Here is a 21,479-nt window from a genome sequence, read left to right on the forward strand (position 1 = left end):
TTTGCTTTGGAAGTAGGAACATTTGCATCCAATAGGTACAGATGGAGATGAGGACTGTTTTTGCTAACTGAAGACGCCCTACATAACTCATATGCTTCATGCCCCAACTTTCAATTTTCTTAAAGATCTTGTTAGTAAGACTCTTACGGTATGTGTGAGTGAGTCTCCTAGTAACAAGGGGAACACCCAGGTATCTGATAGGGAGGGTACACGTGGAAAAAGGCGTGTGATCCATTATAAGAAGCTTCTCATCCTCATTGAACCTAGAGAAAAAGATTTGACATTTGTCAAGATTAAACTGTGGTCTCGTGAGAACTGCAAATTCGTCAAGGGCATCAACAAGGCAAATGATAGAGTCTACATCTCCATGTGCAAATAAGAACAAATCATTAACAAAGCATAAGTGGGTAATCCGTTGCGTTTTGCAGCGCCAGTGATACTTGAAAGTAGAAGCAGCAACTTTCGCACTAATAATTCTATTAAGAAGTTCCATAACCAGGACGAAGAGGTATGGAGAGAGTGGATCACCTTGTCGTAGCCCATTAGTACTATTAAAATAGCCGATCTGTTCACCATTGAAGTTCACTGAAAATCTTGGTGTAGTGATGCATTCGGATATTAGATCAACCAAGTATTGAGGTGTGTTTATAGCTTTGAGAACCCCAAGAACTGCATCTCATTTTACCATGTCATAAGCTTTCATGAGATTAATCTTTATTGCTACTCGTTTACCTTTGTCTCCCCTATGGTAGTTGTGCAATAGGTCTTGGCACAATAGGATATTCTCTGAGATTTGTTGGCTAGTGACAAAAGCTGTTTGGTTGAGGTCGACGATCGATGGAAGCATGCAACTTATTTTATCTGCAAGTAGCTTAGATATGATCTTGTATAAAACATTGCAACATGAGATGGGTCTAAACTCCTTGAGGTAGGACAGGTTTAGGACCTTCGGCACAAGGGAAATCAATGTGGAATTTATAGATTTCAACATTCTTTTTTAGGAGAAGAAGTCCATGACAGCTTCCTCGATGTCTTGGCCTATGATGGGCCAAGTGCATTTGTAGAATAGACTGTTAAAACTGTCTGGACCAGAAGCTTTAAAGTCGCTGAAACCCTTTAAGACTTTGAGGATATGTGATCTTTGAAGTGTAGGTAAGGTAACAAGTGCATTGACATCTTCATGGAATAAGGAAGTATACCTCTCATATGGAATGTTTGTACGCCTTGAGTTACCAAGAAGGAGCTGATAATATGATATAATTGAATTCTTAAGAGCACCCTCCTCGGTAATAATAGAGTCATCCTTGAGTTTGAGATGAATGATCCTGTTCTGGGCACTCCTCCGCATCATAGAGGCGAAGAAGATCTTACTATTGTTGTCACCCTCCTTAAGCCATAGATTTCTAGATTTCTGTTTAAGCAAAATTTCTTAATATTTAGTAAGAGCAAGTAACTCCTCCAGTTGTGCCTTTTCAACAACCCGAGTAATTGAATTATAAGGATCAAGCACAAGCTCCTGTTGAAGTAAATGTAGGCTCTCTTTAGCCTGCTTTACCTTTTAAGTGTAAATCACCAAACTGAGATCTATTCAAGCTCGAGTTTTCATTTTAATGTCTTGAGCTTCTCCACCACAGTGAACATTCTTGATCCTCGAACTTCCTGTTGCCAACAAGTGGAGACCATAGGCAAGAAATCAGGGCTAGCAGTCCAGAAATTAAAAATTTTGAAAGCAGATTTCCTCCTCCTATATTTCATGTCAAGTCGCACCAAACATGGGGAGTGATCGGAAACCCCTGGAGCAGGAATTGAACTGAATAGTGGTTATACTTATCCTGCCATTCTGCATTAATCAAGACTATCAATTCTGCTTGCTTTAAGATTATCCCCTGAGCTTTTGTTTGTCCATATGAAGAAAGGACCCGTAGACGAAGGTTCAATCAGTGCAAGTTCCTCAATCATGGTGTTTAGTTCCTCCATACCTAAAGTCCAACGCACGGTGGAGGCAATCCTTTCATTTGTGTCCCTTGTTTCATTAAAATCCCCTATTAATAACCAGGGCTGGTTTTTGGTATGTCTAATAGAAAAAGTTGAAATGTTGCACCATAGAAACCCTCGTTCAACTTCAGTGTTGTACCCATACATAGCAGATATTAAAAAAGGGTCTACCTCTGGTTTTTCAATGAGACAATGCATGACCTGAGTAGAAACCTCCAACATGGTTAGATTAAGAATGGAAGGCTTCCATAAGATCCATATTCTTCCCAGGATACTGCACATGAAGTTATGTATATTATTCCAGCCTCGAAAACTACTATCAACAACAAAATTAGCATTCTCGTCTTTTATTTTGTGCTCAATCAAAACAAGAATTTGGGGATCATGGGACAGAGCTAATTCCACCAGTTCCCTTCCTTTAGGGTTGCGATTAAGGCCCCTCACGTTCCAAGAGACAATATTCATAAATCAAGAGGCTCCATTGGATCCCCCAAGAGCCCCAGTGTGTCCAAGGGACAATCCGAACCATCCACCACTTCCAAAGGAGTAAAACTATTAACTGAAGACACTAAGTTGGGGGCACCTTTGTATTTGCTATTAGACCCTATTTCCTTGCTTCTGACTGGTGTAAATTGTGAGGAAGACGGATCGGATAGGATAGAAGCAGAGGCAATTGACTAGGTAATTGAGGAGTTGAAAGTGCTCTTCAGAATGGAAGGTGGCCTAGATAGGCCAGAAGTTACTCGTGCAACATCTTCATTTACTATCGGCTCCCGATGGCCTAATACCAAGTTAAGAGAGCCTTCAATTTTTTTGGTTCTTAGGGACCCATATTTCTTTGTTTTTACCAGCACAATCTTTGTGGCCAAAGCAATTACATTTCTTGCATCTCAAAGGCACCCAGCTGTATTGCACCAAGGCCTCAAAGTTTCACCATTACCCATGTCAATATCGAATTTTCCAGGGAATGTGTTATCTATGTCTATGAGGATATATGCCTTTGCACAGGATAGCCGCCTTTTTTGTTCAATGGCCGAGTCCAAGTACGGAGGTCTTCCAAGAACGCTACAGACGTAACTTAAACCTTTGGGATATGTGCACTAGAAGTCCCAAAACTTGTCACAAAAGTGCATTTGAGTCCTAAAACTTTTAAAAAGTGCAAACAAGTCTTAAAACTTGTCACGAAAGTGCACTTGAGTCCTAAAACTTTCAAAAAGTGCAAATAAGTCCTAAAACTTGTCACGAAAGTGCAAACAAGTCCTAAAACTTATCATAAAAGTGCAAACAAGTCCTAAAACTTTCAAAAAGTACAATTAATGGAAGGACTTGATTGAATCAATTTGACAAGTTTTAGGACTTGCTTGTACTTTCGTGACAAGTTTTAGAACTTGTTTGCACTTTTTTAAAGTTTTAGGACTCAAATGCACTTTCATAACAAGTTTTAGGACTTGTTTGCACTTTTTGAAAGTTTTAGGACTCAATTGCACTTTCGTGATAAGTTTTAGGACTTTGAATGCACTTATCCCTAAACCTTTTTTGGTCCATAGAACATGAGGTACGTTATAAAGATATACCCAAACAGGCACATAAGTGATCTTTGCTCTCTAATCTAATAAAAGGATGCCATTTTTGTAGGAACATAGGTTTTCGTGCAATGTCCCACACCCCTACCTCCATAACTTCCACCATTTTCGCTACGTTTGAGAAGCGAAAGAAAAAGAAACCATCTTTTGTGGGAGAAATATCTATAAGGTTCTCTTTGCCCCATAGTTTTTCAATAACTCATCTTACTAAGTAAAAGGATGCATTGGCGGCGAGAAAGTAACCAACAAGGCAGTTTTGGAAATGTGACATGCCCTCGGCTAACACCTCTGGTGGAGGAACTACTATAAGCTTTTCTCCATTCTTGACAGGGGGACGAAATTCTATCTTAACAGACTGGGCAAGATTGCCCATGGTAATTTTTTTCCAAGACACACCTAATGGGGCAATAGAATAATCTTTTTGATAAGGCGAAGGGGCAAGGTCTCTTGCTGTTTCAGGTTTGCTAGCCCTCACACCAACATCACACTTTTCTCATCCCCAAATTCAGCGTCAACGTCACAAATATGTTCAACCATAACTTCATCGTCACAATTAGGGAGATCGACAAAAACTGGTAAGTCAGTATCATTGACTGTTTGAGGTCATGCTATGTTTTCCTCCTTTTTCAAATTGAAGAGCCTATTCTTTATTTCTGTAGAAAGTGCATTGAGTTCTCGGGAGGTCGGAGATGAGGATTGCCGAATATTTCCTTTTTTTCCTTTTTCATGACTCATTCGAACCACCATTTTCAAAACTTTTACTAGCGATGGGACGCTGACTACGACCAAAGGGGGTAGGGTGGATGTGCTCAAGAACCTGAGCCATTAGCTACAACAACCCAATCAGTGACCCCGACCACGGCCCACAACCTAGCGACCTCCGTTACTCCAAACAACAAAGCAGCAATATGGCCAGTAATCGATAGCTAGTGGGCAACGACTAGTGAAGTCGGGAGTATTAAGGAGCTAAGAGAGTAGCAAGCTACTAATGGAGAGGTAGCCAAGCAGTAGAGACCAAAAACTTCTCTTTCTTTCTCTTAGGAATAATGGCAAACACCAGGGGAGCGTTTAAGAAGAACTTGAGACAGTAGCTAAGCCAAGGAAATGCAGCCACACAGAGATGTGACCAGAGTGCAAGGAGGCATGTCGCTGCGAATGGAGCTCAGAATTTAACATAATAACATAAATCACAGCAGATAGCGATGGAGTCTACGAAGGGCAGGACAACAAATGAGAGAAGACAAGCAGTGAGGGCAGCGAAGGGCTAGACAGTGGCGGAGGGGTGTAAGACGAGTATAGGAAAGCTGAAAACGCTGAAAAACCAGCAGCAAAACAAGATAGAGGCGAGCGTGAAGGTTGGTAAGAGAAGGAAAAAGGGTGAGTGGGGGCCAGGAAGGGAGGCGACTGTAGAGACGGGGGGAAGGGCTAAGAAAAGGTGGAGGGGGAGACAAAAGGAAGGCGGTGGGTAAAGGGCTGAGGTGAAGGGTGGAGGCAGAGGTGGAGGGCGGCGACGACTCTCATCATGATGGTCTTTCTACTTACCTCATGTTAGACACCGCTTTAAAGTTCAAAAAAGCTTTTGAAATGATGGAAGAAGATGATCCCGCTTTCTTAACTGAGCTTGACTATGAAACTCCAAAACATGAAGATTGGGAAAATGCCAAAATTCTTTCCATATTTTTTAAGAAGTTTTATGATGCCACCGGCAAGATGTTTGGGACTTTGTATATCACTTCGAATGATTATTTTAATAAGATAGCTACTTCATATAAAACTCTGAAACAAGCGAAGAAGGCTTCGAATCCTAGGATATAAGCCATGGGTACGAAGATGAAGGAAAAGTTTGAAAAATATTATGCGAGTTTTGAAAAGGTAAATATATTGGTGTTGATTGCGGTAATATTGGATCCAAAAAAATAGATGAATTATGTGCTATATTGTTATAGACCGATCTATGGTGATAGTGCGAAAGTTGATGAGATGTTTGATAAGGTGAGAATTGCCCTAGAACATTTGTTTTATTTTTATGGGAAATCCTATCTTGGTTTTTGTGATAGAAATTTGGGTGGTCAACTTTTGTTTGATACCGGTAGTAGTTGGGATCCTGATAGCCATGAGGAGGGTAACAAGAATGACCTTGAGTTGGTTGTGGATTTTGATTCAAACAAGACCTATGAGTTCTTTCTTCACGAGGAGAAAAAAGTGTCCACGGGCAACTTATCTGAGCTCAATAAGTATCTTAAAGCCGACCGTGAAGAACGTCGTGATTTTGACATTTTGATGTGGTGGAAAACTGCTGGCCAAAAGTTAAAAATCCTCTCTTCGATGGCTCCGGATATTTTGGCTATTTTTTGTAACAACCGTTGCTTTGGAGTTGACTTTCAGTACTTATGATTGTTTGCTTGATCGCTTTCGAAGTTCTTTGACTCCTAGAGTGGTGGAAGCTTTGATTTGCACTCAAGCTTAGTTGAGACTGATTACCACGTTGATTAATGTTGAAGAGTGCACCGAAAATGCGGAAAAGTTTGAGTGGCCTAAGTCATGGATATATCTTTTTATCTTGTATTTCTTTCGTATATCTAATAAGTGAACCCTTTATTTAATGTTTTGTTTTTGTTAGATATTGATGATGTCAACTTGGAGCTTACCAATAAATAGAGTTTGCAAGTTGAAGTAGACGAAATATACGTGGTGAGATTTTTCATTACTTATTTGAGTTCAATTTCTAGTGATTCTAGTTTAAAACTAATGTCTGAATATTTTGTTTGGAAACGGAAATAGCAGTAGTGGTGGGGTGTTTCAAACGCTGCGTGCTAGTAGAGGCCATGAGAGAAGCCCTCATTTTGCACCATAAGGCTATCTTAGGTTGCAGAACTGAAGAGTCTCTTTGACATGGGTGGAGACTAGAAAGTTTTAGAGGACTAGTTATATTTTCATGGGTCCAAATTTTATCTAGAGTTTGCTTGTGTTTGCATCTTGTTTTCTTGAACCAGTTGAGCCTTGATAGTAAAAATTAAATTTGAAGCTGCTATTCTCAATCGGATCATTGTCTGTCATCTATGTAATACTATAACAAATCCTACAATATGCATGTGTTTTTGCTGCCTTCACTATCCATATATGAGGTGTTGTAATGTTGTGTGCCTATAAGAAAACGTTTATGCTCTGTTCATGTCTACCATCAACAGCTGACTCATGTAGTAACTTTAGTTACTGTCTTTCAGGGTTCAGATGTTCCAGACTGGAAAAACATATCCAAGTTTCAAGTAGAATAAATAGTATGACTATAAATGATGACTCAGAGGAAAATAGGTTTCAGACATATGTGGTTTGAATAAGATCTATGTCTATTTGCTAAGATGTTTGGGAGACGAAAATGATTAATCAGAGATGAGTTGAAATGTAGGCGTGAGTCACATTCTTGTTTTAGATGTTTTGGCTTTTGTTGTTTAGACATTAAAATGATGTAAATGAAATAGAGAGGGTGGAAGTTACACACAGATGAAAATGTTAGTGATCTGCCCTAGGAATCAATCAAGGTTGATACTCTAATATTAGTTGTGGATTAGGTTGTGTCGGAAAATCGACCTTCACTATACTTAGGTAGTCATAATGTCTTGCTAGAGATCGCTTATGTCTTGTGGGCCAAAAAGAGTTTTGAGCACACTGCTAATGTTTAGTGAACCTATAGGGTCGCACACAATAGCGAACTGAGTTAATATTTTCTGTACGCCGGGATCTACTTACAATAAGAGGTAGATTTTAATTTATTTTCTATTCAACTTATCTACGCGGTCGTACACGTTATGAGATAACGATTAAACGTACGATTGAAGATGGATAGTTTGGCGGGCCCAAATCGCCCAGCCTCACTTCTTTTAATTCGCGTAGATAATGAGGATATATATATATATATATATATATATATATATATATATAGCGTGTGGGTGACAAAAAAAAACCCTAAGAGAAGAAAAAAACGCCTTCAAGAGAATACGAAGAGAATCGTTCTCTGTTCAGAGATCTTTGAGAGAGTCTCGAAGATCAAAGGCGATCAGGAAAAAGAAGTCCAAGATCTTTAGCTAGCACTTGGATCGTTGGAGTCTTCCGTTTATGTGTGTGGATACCGGTAGAGGCGCAACACTTGGGGTGCTAATCCAAACACAATCGATTGTCAATTTACTTTCGATCTGCAAAAGGTACGTGTCGAACTTCTGTTTAGATTTCAATATACGCATGGATCCTATCTAGGGTTTCGATTTATAGATTCCGCTGCGTTTTTAGCACTAGAGGAACCCTACAGAAATATGAGATAGAGTTTCATTTTGTGTACCATTTAGGTAATTAGTGATTGATTTGGCCTGTTTTATGCAAGTTATATGAAGATATCCCAAAGTCAATAGTAGTCCAAAGCAAATAAAGAATATCCTATATCAAGTAGAACCTCATCTCACATGGAAAATAGTAAAATTTGCAACTTGCAAATGTCAGCATACATCTTCGCCTAATTGGCATCCCTTTTGAGCATGTTGATATCATGTATAGTTGGGGAATCTCACCATGTTTGGTTGGAAAATTTCTACATTGACTGGTTCTAGCTGATCATATTCCCGATCCCAGAAATTGGGAACCAGTCCTTCCGGTCAGGTTCCTAGTTCTATCTAGAACCAGACCGGACCGAGAATCGATCATCCCAAGTCTATGCAAGTCTGTAGGTCACTTTTAAGAGCAGGCAGGATGTCAGCATTTATTAGCATTTCCACCTTTTCCTAAAGATATGACCAAGTCATTTATGTCACAACGAATAAGACTATTCCTTAGGTAGAGGTCTTTTAGAAACAACCTTTTTTCAATCATATAAGCGACGTATATATAGTTAGGAGTTAAACACAGTATGTACAATCCATTGGACATATAGCAGCACCCAACCTATAGAAATAATATTATTCTTTATTTCAAAAGAGTAGCCACACATATTCAAATATGATACGGAAACTAAATTCCGTATGAAGGAAGGTACATAAAAAAGTGTTTCTTAACATCAAATTAAAACTAGAATCTAGAATTAAATGACATCTCCCCATGAACTCGACGTCAACTTTATTATTGTTTCCTATGGTGAGGTTTGATTCATCTTGATTTGGCTTTGTACAGTTTATGAATCCCCGTATAGTAAACGTAACATGATTTGTTGCACCACTTTCTAGCTAAGTTGAATTCATAAATAAATGCCAAAGAGCCATTAACTGCAGGCTCACGGTTGGATGACCAATTTTATATTTGCTGCAGTCTTTCTTTATGTGATCTCTCTTCTCATAAAAGAAGAGCGGTCATCATTCTTGAAGGAGAATTTCTTATGACCCAAATAATCAGAATGACCTTTGATTTCACGAGTTCCTTTATGACTATGATTTTTGGGCCTCTTACTCTACCAGAACCATCACACCTCATGTTGAAGAGTCCTTGTAAATGTGGCCCAATCTTAGTATTAGACGAGACATGGTTCCTAGGTTCTGAGGCTTCCATAATTTGTTTAGCAGTGCAGTTAGCTAGCAAACCACTCATCAAGTTTTCCTGAATGGACCGCTTCATTGATAACAAGCAAATCCTGTTACTCTTTTCCCATGTAGCAAAGTGTCCTTTCTCGGGATCCGTATTGGTGATAGTGTGATATGCCGGCTTTTCCTTAGTAAGAGTAATATGAACATCCGCAAGTTCCATTCCAAACGGAAAATCCTATTTCCATTTCTTAAAGTTTAAACCAATAAGAACCTTAATCGTAATGGAGTTGCCGTTTATAAAGAAGGTGACTGATTTATACGATTAGCATTATGTGAGCACCGTATAACTTGAAACCGTATAAGTACACATCCTGAGAGTTACATTATCATCATATAAACACCTTTGGGCAGAATATATGACATGCAGTTGTACACTCTTCACACGATAGTTGCCATGAGAATATATTTCAACCTTTGTGATTCACCACCTTTAGGTGTATGAGCCACGAGGATTAGTCACTTCTCAAGCGCATGTTATACATGTGTCCCTCCATGAACTAGTACACAATGATTGAGTATGACTATGCATTGGAATAGGAGACATCCCACCACAATATGATATTGGTATTTCTCAAAGCCAATCAAGTACACCATTTTGGCGGTCACAACCCGGTTGAATCTTGAAACTCTCTCATACTAGGGATATTAACTTTATGTTTTACATTTACCATATTCATGTGATTTTAGACTTGAAGACATGAGCAATTTGTTACTAAAATCACATGCCATGCCAATTATATTGCTCCATTCATTGATATATGTTAAAGCTTATACATGCCATCAATGAATTACACTCTACATATACATGTGGGTTTGCATCTATATTTTTGAAACCATAGAAAAATATAAGAAAATACACAAAACTACCCTAAACAATACACGTATATAGGGTTCTGTATGCATTTTCACATCTTTAAAAGCTTCAAACATGTAAAATAAATATATCACAGTGTAGAGAATCTTAATACGAGCATGCCGATACCAAGAACGCTCCAAACGGATCCCGGATGTGCCCTCATGGGCTGCTAGAGTGCGCGGTATGTATGGTGCGTGTCCAGCATGCTTGGACCGGCGCTTGAACCAGCTTCGACTGCCGGTCCAACAGGTTGAACCAGTCTAGTCAATGGTCAACCGGGTTAAATCTCTAGTCAGGCCACAGATCGGGTCAGATCTGGGTCGGGTCAACCCACGTCGCATGTGACTGACATCATCGATGATGTCAGCTCTAGTGTGTGCAACGTAGGCGTTGGTGATGCCCGCGAGTGGGCGCGCGTGGGGGCGCGTGCAGTGTCCCCTGGTGGTATGCCACCTATGGTTTTGCTCGTCTCGATGAACGCGAAAACGGCACCCAAGATCACCACAAGTAGAATCTAGAACATAGTAATCTAGTAAAAAGAGATTTGCGCACCTAATTTGGAATCCATCGTTCTTTATGCGGAATAGCAACGATCATCAGCGCAAGTGCTTTTCTTCTATTATCTTATATATCTCTAACTCAATGAGATTGCCCCTCCCAATTAACGTTATTCTCTTTTGTGTATCAGGGTTAGAGGAGAGACTTGAGCACTATTTATAGAGTTTTTAGCCAATCCCTCTAATCATGGGCCTAGTCAATCCTATATTAGATTAACTAAGAATCTTCATATATTATCTTATTAGACCAATCTTTCAAAACGGTTATTACAATATCAATTAATTTAGCTCAGGTAAAAACTCTTACAATTTGCAGGGATGAAAGCTGGCATGGACCCACTGTAGGTAGCCTGCAGCGGTCTGAAGTGATCTAGTTAATGAGGCCATCTGGCAGCTTCTAGTCTCGACCAAAATGGGCTCAATGGCTTGACAAACCAAGGAAAAGGCTATGCTGAATTGGCTCAAAACAGGAGAGCCGGACGTGCTGGAAAAAAAGATAAAAAAAACAGGGGACAAAGAACGTGAAACTATTAAGGCTATTTTTTTATAAATATGTTCTCACAATAAAACATCATTCAAAGCACGAGCATGGATCACGTGCTGTCTTCAAGAGGGAATTTTCTTCTTCTTTCTTCAGAGAGTTGGTCAAAAAGAAATTTTAACCAACTCGTATGACTTCCTATAAATGCCGCACTACAAAAGTTGTTCATATATTACGGACTGCTCTATATCCTCCAATTACTGTCCAGTTTTGCACATGAATTCAAACTTGAGACATATATTATGACGGTAAGAATTTTGTTAACAAAACTACAGCATTCCTTTTTTTTAGCAGGCGAGTATTCTTTTGCAATCCCAGTCCTCATGCATAGAAATTTCAGGTTGATGGTCTTGATGATCCAAATTCGGCATAAGAAAATTCTTGAGGGATGTATTGCTTTATTCAATTTGCAGTGAGCTTTCGATACGAGTCATGCTACAATTGTTCATGAAAGACCGAATGGGCTGTATGCTCCTTCACCTTAATAAGTCCACGAAACGAATCAGAGTTGCATTACCAAATGGGCAAAGGCAAAGAATCAGATCACATGTTCTGAAGGTGGAACCACAATGTAGATGTCCTGTTGCTCCCTATTATGGAAGGGTCTTGATGCTTTAAGATCCTTTTATGGTGTTTCTTACGGGGGCTGTTGCTTCGTACGCTAGTGGGTTTCATAGACTATTTAAACATTATTGTTTTGACTCTCATACATTTTATGCTTAATTCATCTCACAAAAAAAATCATTTAACGTGCTCCATGATAGGAATGTTTGCATTTATATTACCAATTTTACTAGTCATAGTTTTTAATTGGTTTTATAGATTTATTTGATTTCGTTGCATCATTCAAGTTCAGAAACATTATCATAGATATATATTACCATAATTCGTCATATTCATTAAGACATCTTTTGCATTACATGAACAGGAATAGATTAGTTTTTACTAGTCACATCGTATCATCTATAGAGTTTAATTCTCATCATTTAGATTATGAGACTTGCATTTATCTGTTTAATACATGTTTATTTCATGCGCCGTTCATGGAGGTCCTGCCCCTAGGCTTTATAACAAGGCGATGTTAAATTTTGCTCGATACTGCTCGGGTTTTATTTAATGCGCTTTACTAGGTTTATATCATCATATTTTGCTTGATTACTGGTTAGTTTGAATTCTGTTGTTTGTGTACCCTTGCATGGAAAATTTAGTTTTTTATGTTTTAGGAAATATATAAAAAAAAGTGAAGGATTGCATGAAGCATTTTTCCGTAAAAGAGAAAAGGTACCAAATTGGTTGTTAAATAGACTTTAGCGTTACCAACTCCACGGACCCGAATCTTTAGTTCGTGGATGTAAAACGACCTCCCGTGTTTTACTTGGCATCTAACCGGCCTCCAATAGGTTAGTGGTGGCTCATAAAGTAAAAACAAATTTCCATAATTAATTGAGTCAACACAAGTGGCGATCGATAGGAATTTGGGTGAACCCGAGCCAAGTATGAGTGTTGCCTTGTAAGAAGAACCCCCACATTTATTTGGTAGTTTGTTAACTCGCCTTGACGAAACAACTCTAATGTTTCCCCTCGAGAGGGTTGCAACAATTGAACAAAGAATTAAAGTTATGGCCTCATCTGGTGAAAGCGTCCCAGCCATCGCCCTGTCTGGTGGCCAGCGACCTCCGTCGGCCATCGCGGAGGCTGGTGACTGGCGGGAGAAATAAGGAAAAAAGAAAAAAGAGAAAGGAAAGTAAAAAAAAAAGGAAAGAGAAAAAAAGAAAATAAGGAAAAGAGAAGAGAAAAGATAGAAAAGGAATAAATTAATAAAAATATTTAAAAATTTAAAAAACAAAAGTCCTTGTCAACGCTAGCCAGGCCATGTAGGATGATCAGTGTCTAGGTCATCAATTTCTAATCCAAATTAGTCGGATGGATTCAATTGGTACCAATGTAAAAATGTTTAGGTCTAAATTGATCTAATTAAAAGGTTTATGACTAAATTGGTACCAATGTAATAGGTTTATGATGTTTGGTACTTTTTCCCATGGTAGTGGTTCCACAAAATATCACATGATATCGGAGCGTAAGGTTCTTAGTTCAAATCTTTCCAAGCGCTCTATTTGCTTTCCCGATTACATATTTTCACGCTTTAGACTTAGGCCAAACTCCAACCTACGCGTAAGAGGGAGTTTTTATATAAGCTTTTAGAATAATTAGTAATGATCCCGCAAAATCTCACAAAATTATTGCTTTTGACCTCATTTTATTGATTGGTAGGACCAATAAACGAACTGTGTGTGGGATCAGAGCCTAATTTATTTTTAAAACTTGACTAAATCGTGTTAATTATAAGTTAGAGCTTTTCGTTAGGTAAGAGGATATCGTGCGCTTGCAAATATTCTAAGATGATGGACAAAATATTGAACTGTGATTTTTCAACTGATTTTCTTTGTTTTGATCAATTTTACTTGTTGATGCATTCATTTTGCATGCAGTCGATCGGTCCTAACGAGAACTCAATTAAGTAGCAATCATATAAAAGTAAAAGGCGAACTTACTAAAGTAAATTAATTGATCAAAAGTTGAAAGTGGATTAAAAATATAAATCCGAAGTATTATAATATGTCTTGAGTTTAAGCCCATTGAACCAACTCGACTCGAATTAAATTAATCGGTATGTGAAAGTGAAGTACACGAGTTCTTGTTCGTGAAAATTAAAAGAAAAAAAAGAAAGAAAGAGGGGTGCAATTTTTCTTTAGTTACTGAGTTGGCCAACGTTAATAAAAAAGGAAAGTTGATATTGGACTTACTTTTCTTTAACTTTCCTGTTCGTGTTGGAACTGGATCGTTCCTCGAAGAAGTCTGACTTTTGGTCAGAAACAAGAAAAAGGAAATCAATTCCTTAAAGTCCGTCCACGAAAGCAAAAGAGGAATCTAGAGAAATCGATTTCCACTGTGATTCGGTCAAGATTCTTTACTGAATATATTGGGCTGTTCTTTTTCGCAAGTGACCACGCCGAAGTTGATGAGAAAAAAACAGTAGGGGGTCTTCGTGCTGTTGTTGACGTGAAGAGTCCTTGAAGCGCCGTTCTCAACGAGTGCTTCTTGCAGGTTTCTCTCCGTGGTTATCTCCATGGAATTACATAAATAATTTAATGTTGATGCCGGTTAAATCTTGTGGTAAAATTTGTATTATATTCCTTCGTGAGATTGAGAGATTATTTTGTGAGGAATTATGGGACTAAATAATAAGTGAGTTATTAAATATAATTGAAGTTTGGGAAACACTGAAAGTGTTTGAGTGATTCGAGTATAGTTGTAATTTCCGTTGTAGCGCTTGATTTATAGTAGAATTTCGTGTTGCTTTTCCCGTGAACGTAGATCACTACGATCGAGTCACGTGAATCTGATGTCTAATTTATCTTCTTATTCTATCAATTTTATTATTCAATCACTTAACTTCCGCAACACGAAAGGTGTTTAAATATATCCTTTTGGATCATGGAAAGATAGATACTGATTATGAATCAAGATGTATCTACAGGCTTCTTTAGCAAATCTGCAATCTTATGTTTATTTCAGCGTATTTTGCAAAAGTGACAAAGGATGTGGACCAAGACCATATAAACCGTGTTGATGTGGGTCCTACTACAAGTCCACGTGACCTCCTAGATCTAAAAAGATCACACAATATCCTTCCTGTTCCTTTTCTTTTTTTTTTCTCGCTTTGACCTCCTTTTTTTTATCCAAGGACCTGATCAAGCTTTTGCTTTCTTAACTTTGGTTGGTGGAGTAGCTCCACCATCACACACTAAATGGTACTGCTCATGGTCTATGATTCAGAAATCTATTATATGGACTCGCGTCTAGGGGACTAAGTTCATTACAACCGTCCATTTTGTGGACTCACGTGCAGAGCCAACTTTAGAGCAACTTTTTTGTTTTGAAAAGTAAGATTTTATTGATGGCATAAGAGGCAGGTGAGCTGCCCTGCTACATGCTCAAGTCATACAACTTAAACAAGACCCAAATGCTGACATAAGAACTTGTTGCCCAAAGACAATTGTGCAGTTACAACACCATTCTTAAGAAGTCTTCCTTGGACAGGTTTATTAATCCTTGACACAAAGATATTTGTTGCCCAAATATATATGTTGATATTATATTCATGAAAATCTCACATCTTGCGCTGGTTTTGGGTAAATGACATCACTTCTTGTCATTTCCTTAATTACCAGTCGGGAAAATAACTAGTTAGCATGGATGATATTCCAAAGACCTCACACACCGTGTTTCTTAGGTATCACTTTCAAAGGATGGAGCTTCCTTAGTGTTATTCCCACCCGCTCACTCATGTCCAGGGTCGCCGGAGTCAAACCACTGCCTAGTTCCCAATCGAAATGGTGAAGCAACGTTGCAAGACCGAGATGAAGCACCCTATGCGCCAACGAAAGTCCGACGCACATTCTTCTGCCTGATCCGAACGGAATTAGCTCGAAGTTTTGACCCTTGTAGTCAATTTTAGATCCCAGGAACCTCTCTGGTTTGAATGCCAATGGGTCCTCCCAAGCATCGGGGTCTCTTCCAATGCCCCATGCATTCACGAAAACCTGGGCATCTTTGGGTATATCAAAGCCCATGAAATTGGTGTCTTTTAGAGCATTTCGTGGGAGAAGTAAAGGTAACGGTGGATGCAATCTTAGGGTTTCCTTCACCACAGCCTGCAGAAACGGCATTTTTTCAGTGTCATTTTCTTCGAGCTTTCTGTTCAACCCCACGACCTCGTCAATCTCATCTTTGGCCTTTTTCATTGACTCGGGATGCCGGAGTAGCTCCGCCATCGCCCACTCAATGGTGCTGCTTGTAGTCTCTGATCCAGCCAAAAACATTTCCTGCACCGTCAAGTAGACCCATTTAAAGATTCCAGGCTATAATTAATAGATTCTGTTTCGCTCGAAAATCGCTCCCTCAAAACGTCGACTCGATATAAAAAATTATGGTACTTCACCTTATCAACAGTCCTCATCAAACATAGCAGTTCCTACACTTCGAATTAACAGAGATTTGCGCACAAAAAAACGAAACAAGAACTTGATGATTGGGTCCTAAAACAGAAGAAGTGAATCCACTAATGACAACAAAAATAATGATGAAAGAGCCAGAGCAAGTGTTTAATTGGCAAAAGTAATTAAACAACTGGAATGACAAGAAATAAGTTGATGGGAAATAACTGAAAATGAATTGCAAGAAAGTAAAGTGGATTAACATAAGTAAATCTTGTTTAATATATGTCTGTGCGTCTTTTTCCCTTAAGATGTGCTCCTTTTATAGTCCCGGCTACAACTATTGCTTTGCTGCAACTGTCAGTCAGCAGCTTTGATAATTGTTCCCGCCTAAGAGTTTGACTGCAATAATTGTTCATGCTAGGTTTTCCTTGCAGTCGATTTTATCACGGCCAAATTTTGTACGCCAATGTCAATACTTCTCGACTCAATTGACACCGTCTCAATTATAAGTCGATGGACAAAAACTTTTCACGCTTTGTCAACTTAATTTTATTGGCTTCTCATAATCAATATTAGAGTTTCACCGTCGACTATATTCAAAATCAATATCAGATCACATGTGCTAGTCAACATACTATTATTCACTCGTTTCTCCATATTCTATTAATAATAAATACTCATAGTCAACATTGATTTTATGTAGTCCACGACTCTGCTTCGTCACTTTGGCCCTACTTAAAGTTTCCTCTCTCTCAGTGGTCTTAGCTCTTTTTCATCAACATTAGCTCAAGCTAATATCATAATTAAAGCCATAGTCGATGTATGGTCAACGACATCAATTCTCATTAACTTTAGCTCTTTGACATCAAATTTTACTTTTTAGAGTGCCAAGGGATTCGCAAAAGAATTAATCATTTTGGGATCCAATTTGAAGAAGATTGTCGATCTCAATCGAACCTCTTCTTTATGCTTAAGACTTGTTGTTTACTAATGTCCATGATACCTTCCCCAATTGAAATAGCCTTTTACACAACTATTTACTATTTACGAAAACAGTTACACTTTGAGTTTATGGAGAATATTGCATAAGAAAATGTTACTACAATTATATAGATGCTCTCATTCTTTCCTGATTTGGCCAATCAGCGCTCATATTATTATAACTAGCTCGAATGCTCGACGAAAACACAAGATTGATTTATGGTTTATTTTACTATTAGCTACTAAAACTCGTCCTTGATGTGTGATGTGACCCTACTTGTTTAAATGTCAATTAAGTTTGCCACACCACTTAATCAACCGAGTTCGACCTAATATCTGTAAGATGGTAATCATTCTTTGTGGCAATGTTAAACGTGGAAGAGAGAGCAAACTTACCAGAACGATTATGTTGACATTCTGCGAAGAGATTTTGTGATGCCCTTCTTTTCCATCGCCCTCATAATCCAATACCGCATCCAAGAAGTCATTCGTCGCTCTGATCTCTCCCGTTTTTCGCTCCTCCAACCTCTCTTTCACAAAGCCTTCAGCAATCTTCATGGCTCGACCCATGTCCTTCGCCATGCTTGCCTTGATCCCCTGCGGATCCCACCATTTCAACACCGGCATGAAGTCGGCTACGTTCGGCTTGCCGGCCCACTCCATGAACCGGTTCATGGCGTCGAAGAACTCGGGCCCGTCCTTCGATTTTGGGTCCAACAGATCCCGTGAGAGCACCATGTTGCCCACCACATTAAACGCCAGGAGAAAGAGGAACTGGGATAAGTCGATTCCTTGCTCTTCATAATATGAAATTTTTTTATATGATTAATTCTAATCAGAGAATGTATAGCAGCACGTAACAAATTAGACCTGAAAAAAATAGATTGCACCGTGTTGTGCAACTAGTTAAAGGAGGGATACAGTCGGATCATGTCGAACTTACTATTTGACTTACTATGTAAACTGCAATATTCAACACGAATGATCGATCTTTCAAGCTCAAGTTGATCTTGATAAAGTGCTTGATAAGCTTGGTTTCGACTCTACTTCACTAAAAAAACAAAATTAGCATCTAAACTCTTAAAACTCCAACTCGGCTTTGACTCAAACTCGAAAAAAATGAAAGCGAGTTCGACTAAGGCTCCATTTGTTTCGTCGAAAATAAATGATTTGGAAAATATATTTTCCAAAAAAATGATCGATTGTATTGCTTGAAATAATTAGCCAATAAAAAATATTTTAATTATCAATAATAATTTATATTTTAATAATTTCATGGATGATGAAAATATTTCATTTATGCATTTTTATAAGTGATTCAAGCGATCGAACTTTGGAAAATGTTTTCCAACTAATTCGTTTTCCGCGAAACAAATGTACCCTAAACAACAAATTAAATTCCAGTAGCACTTGGGTAACTTGATTTATTTATACTAGAGCTCAGTTTGTTTGGCGGAAAACGAATAATTTGACATATATTTTCCTAAAATCAAATACTCTTATTGCTTGAAATGATTAGTTAATGAAAAAATATTTTCATTATTGGTATCAATTTATATCTAAACATTTTGATGTACGATGAAAATGTTTTTCATTCATTCATTTTTTATAAACAATATAAGGGATTATTTTTAGGAAAATGTTTTCCAAATCATTTATTTTCTGGGAAACAAACGGGCCTAATATTTACTTCATTGAAATTTTCAATGAAGTATCAACAAAACATTGGGTAGGATATAGGATCATGATCCTATTTATAAGGAGTTTAAGATACGTTCCTCTCTCTCTCTCTATTGTTATTTTTGCTATTTTTGAAGAAAAAAATTGGGAAAATGACATCATAAGTGCCATAATCTTTGTTCGGCGCTCATGGAACGCAAACGTCGGAAGTAACACCAAGTGTGCAATAAATAACCTGTTGTTGCTTGTTTAACCGCCATTTCTTCCTCTATATGCATGATCATGCTGTCGACGCACTTTTGCCTAAGGTGGGCCATCTCGTTGACGCGCTTGTTCATGAGGAGCTCCGCGGAGCAGAGACGCCGGAGAACACGCCAGTAGCCGCCATAACGACCGACAGCGAGCGAGCCTTGGTCATAGCCGAGAGCCGTAAACGCATGGGGACACTTGCGGTCCGCGAACGTCAAGTCGTGGCCCTTGAAGAGCTCCGCGGCGGCCCGAGCCGATTGGATCACCATGGTGTTCACGGAACCGAGCTTCAACCACGTGACAGGCCCATGTTCAGCTCGGAAGCTGTGGAGGTTCTGGTGAGGCATGGTCCCGAGGTCGAGGATGTTGCCGATCACGGGCCATGCCGGGGGCTGAGGAGGAAGGTTGGTGCGCTTCTGGCGGCTGAGAACGAAAACTAGAAGTGCCGGAAGGAGGAGGCCGAGCCAAAGGAGCGAAGTAGGGCAGTACTCCATTTGGCTAAGCTTTGAGCTAGTGCTCACCTTGCCCTTATGTGATTATTGCACGTAAAATATGATATAAATAGACACACTCTTATTCTGTTCACAAGAAAGCAACCCAAAACAATAAAGAACAAGAAACTCAGGAGGTGGAAATATATGCCGTCCGCCCATAAAACGTGGAAAACTTGAATAGATCTTTTGGCAATGAAGAGGAGTAAACATGCTGGTCACGTTGCCTCCATTCCATCGAATTATGTAAAACTCGATTCTTACTTCATTGGAATAATTTTATTTTTCGTCCAACAACTCACGTGAATCACGCAATCTAATGTTGTAGCTCTTAAGTTTCACAATCAAGTCCTATAACTTTAGTTCACCATTCAATGTAATCCTCCGGTTACCAAAAATCGAAAATTCCTATTAAAATTCATGATGTCTTGTTCTTCCTTGGATTTCATGGCTTGCTTTATCCAACTTATTTGTCCTACCAAAATCAGATAGTTATGTACTTACGTTTTCCTTATTAACATGGCATGTCATTTTTCAAAAAATATTATATAAATAATCCAATCATTAATTTGATAGAAATATCTGATCTCCACTATCCAAACGACTACTTGATATTGAAACATGATTTTTGCCAATGAATCCATCATGCATTATCACATAAAATAATTTCATCAAACAAATTCGATGATAACCGCGGAGCTTGACCCTTGATAAAAACCAGTTAGTTTATATGACACTGCATTCATTTTTCTCGCTGCCACGCTTCTGCACGTATAAACTAAAGGCGTGATAATTTGTTAATAATTAGGTTTCAATTCATGTTGGTCATCCGTTTGTCTCATGAAGATTAGGGATCTCCCACACTCTTCAACTAGGTAGAATGTAGTATGAGAACCTCAGGCTCGATGGCTAAAATTTTGATTGACGGCGACTTCAAAGAGCCTCAATAGCATTGGTTCACACTCGGACACAATTTTCTTCTCGGTAATTTTGACCTGGCTTCTCCAGATCGATTTAAGACCCGAACAAGCTCAAAAGATTGCAAGCTAAGTATCACGATGAGTGTCTTTGAGTCTATTTTCATATGATATATGGTTCGTGCGCTAGTTCCAAGTATAGTTTCTTGAATTCGCATTTTTACGAAGGAATGTCAGCTGATCCTGCAGTAGGCTACGGTGGCCTGTTGACTACGGTGGATTTCCAATAATCTTTTGGTCTGAAAATTTTACACAGGCTACGGTGGCCTGTTGACTAACTACCCTTAACAATTGACCCCAATCGGATGAACGACGAGCACGTATTTGCAATTTCCGCACGATTGCGCGGTCAGCTCGTGTCTAATCCGAGAAGCTCACTTTTTCCTTTTTTTTTAATTTGGTTGCCACCCTCTAATTGCTCATCATTAAGCCCCTAAGCCAGCCACCATCTAATCCCAATTGGACTAAAACCAAACAAGAATTGAACTAGAGAATCGAAGAACCAAACTAGCTTCCAAACCAGCACAATCCTTGGTGATGTCCAATTGGAATGCCGTGAATACTGCCGGAGCTAACAATAAAAAGGACAAAATCTTTACAATTATATTCAGAGAAAATAAAATGAGGAATAATAAATGATATGAGAGATTCACATGATTCTATCAGAATATCGAAATCTACATTTACGGGATGAATCAGCCGTTAATAATCTATTAATAAATTAGAGAATACACGATTACAATCGCTCACACACTAGAGTGTTTCTCAGCCTTAGAATTGCACACAATGAAGAACTACCGCCTCTCTCTATGCTTTTCTAGATTTATCTAGGACTAGATATCTACGGTAGGCAGTTGATGCTTGTGTTGAAGTTCCCCTAGTGTTAGTTGAGATGTGTGGTTGAAAATCATTTGAGAGTAGTTAAAGCTTGTAATTATAGAATAGTCCACGAAGAGGTCGCGTGGAGCACTCCTTTTGTGTTATGGCAATGGAAGAGAGCCCATATAT

At 38.7% G+C, this 21,479-nt stretch overlaps 1 protein-coding gene across 1 annotated transcript; it reads right to left on the reverse strand.

Moving 5' to 3' along the window:
- Positions 1–15,040: 15,040 nt before the first annotated feature.
- LOC130135826 (iridoid oxidase-like) lies at positions 15,041–19,520 on the reverse strand. Its single transcript, XM_056305622.1, has 3 exons — positions 18,990–19,520; positions 17,471–17,871; positions 15,041–15,979 (listed from the first exon to the last, which is right to left on the reverse strand). The coding sequence occupies exons 1-3, from the start codon at positions 19,495–19,497 to the stop codon at positions 15,368–15,370; spliced, it is 1,521 nt and encodes a 506-aa protein (XP_056161597.1). The 5' UTR covers positions 19,498–19,520; the 3' UTR covers positions 15,041–15,367.
- Between the last annotated feature and the right edge of the window lie 1,959 nt (positions 19,521–21,479).

This window comes from Syzygium oleosum, unplaced genomic scaffold, assembly GCF_021117445.2.
Source record: "Syzygium oleosum isolate NSW1041296 unplaced genomic scaffold, Sole_v2.1 Sole_v2.38, whole genome shotgun sequence".
Lineage (NCBI taxonomy): Eukaryota > Viridiplantae > Streptophyta > Magnoliopsida > Myrtales > Myrtaceae > Syzygium > Syzygium oleosum.

Excerpts from the sequence above, each read along its gene's own strand:
- LOC130135826 (XM_056305622.1), bottom strand. The coding sequence starts at position 19,497 with ATGGAGTACTGCCCTACTTCGCTCCTTTGGCTCGGCCTCCTCCTTCCG. Across the intron at positions 17,872-18,989 it reads GGTTAAACAAGCAACAACAG|AGCAAGGAATCGACTTATCC; the intron begins GTTATTTATTGC and ends CATATTATGAAG. Across the intron at positions 15,980-17,470 it reads ATGTCAACATAATCGTTCTG|GAAATGTTTTTGGCTGGATC; the intron begins GTAAGTTTGCTC and ends TTGACGGTGCAG.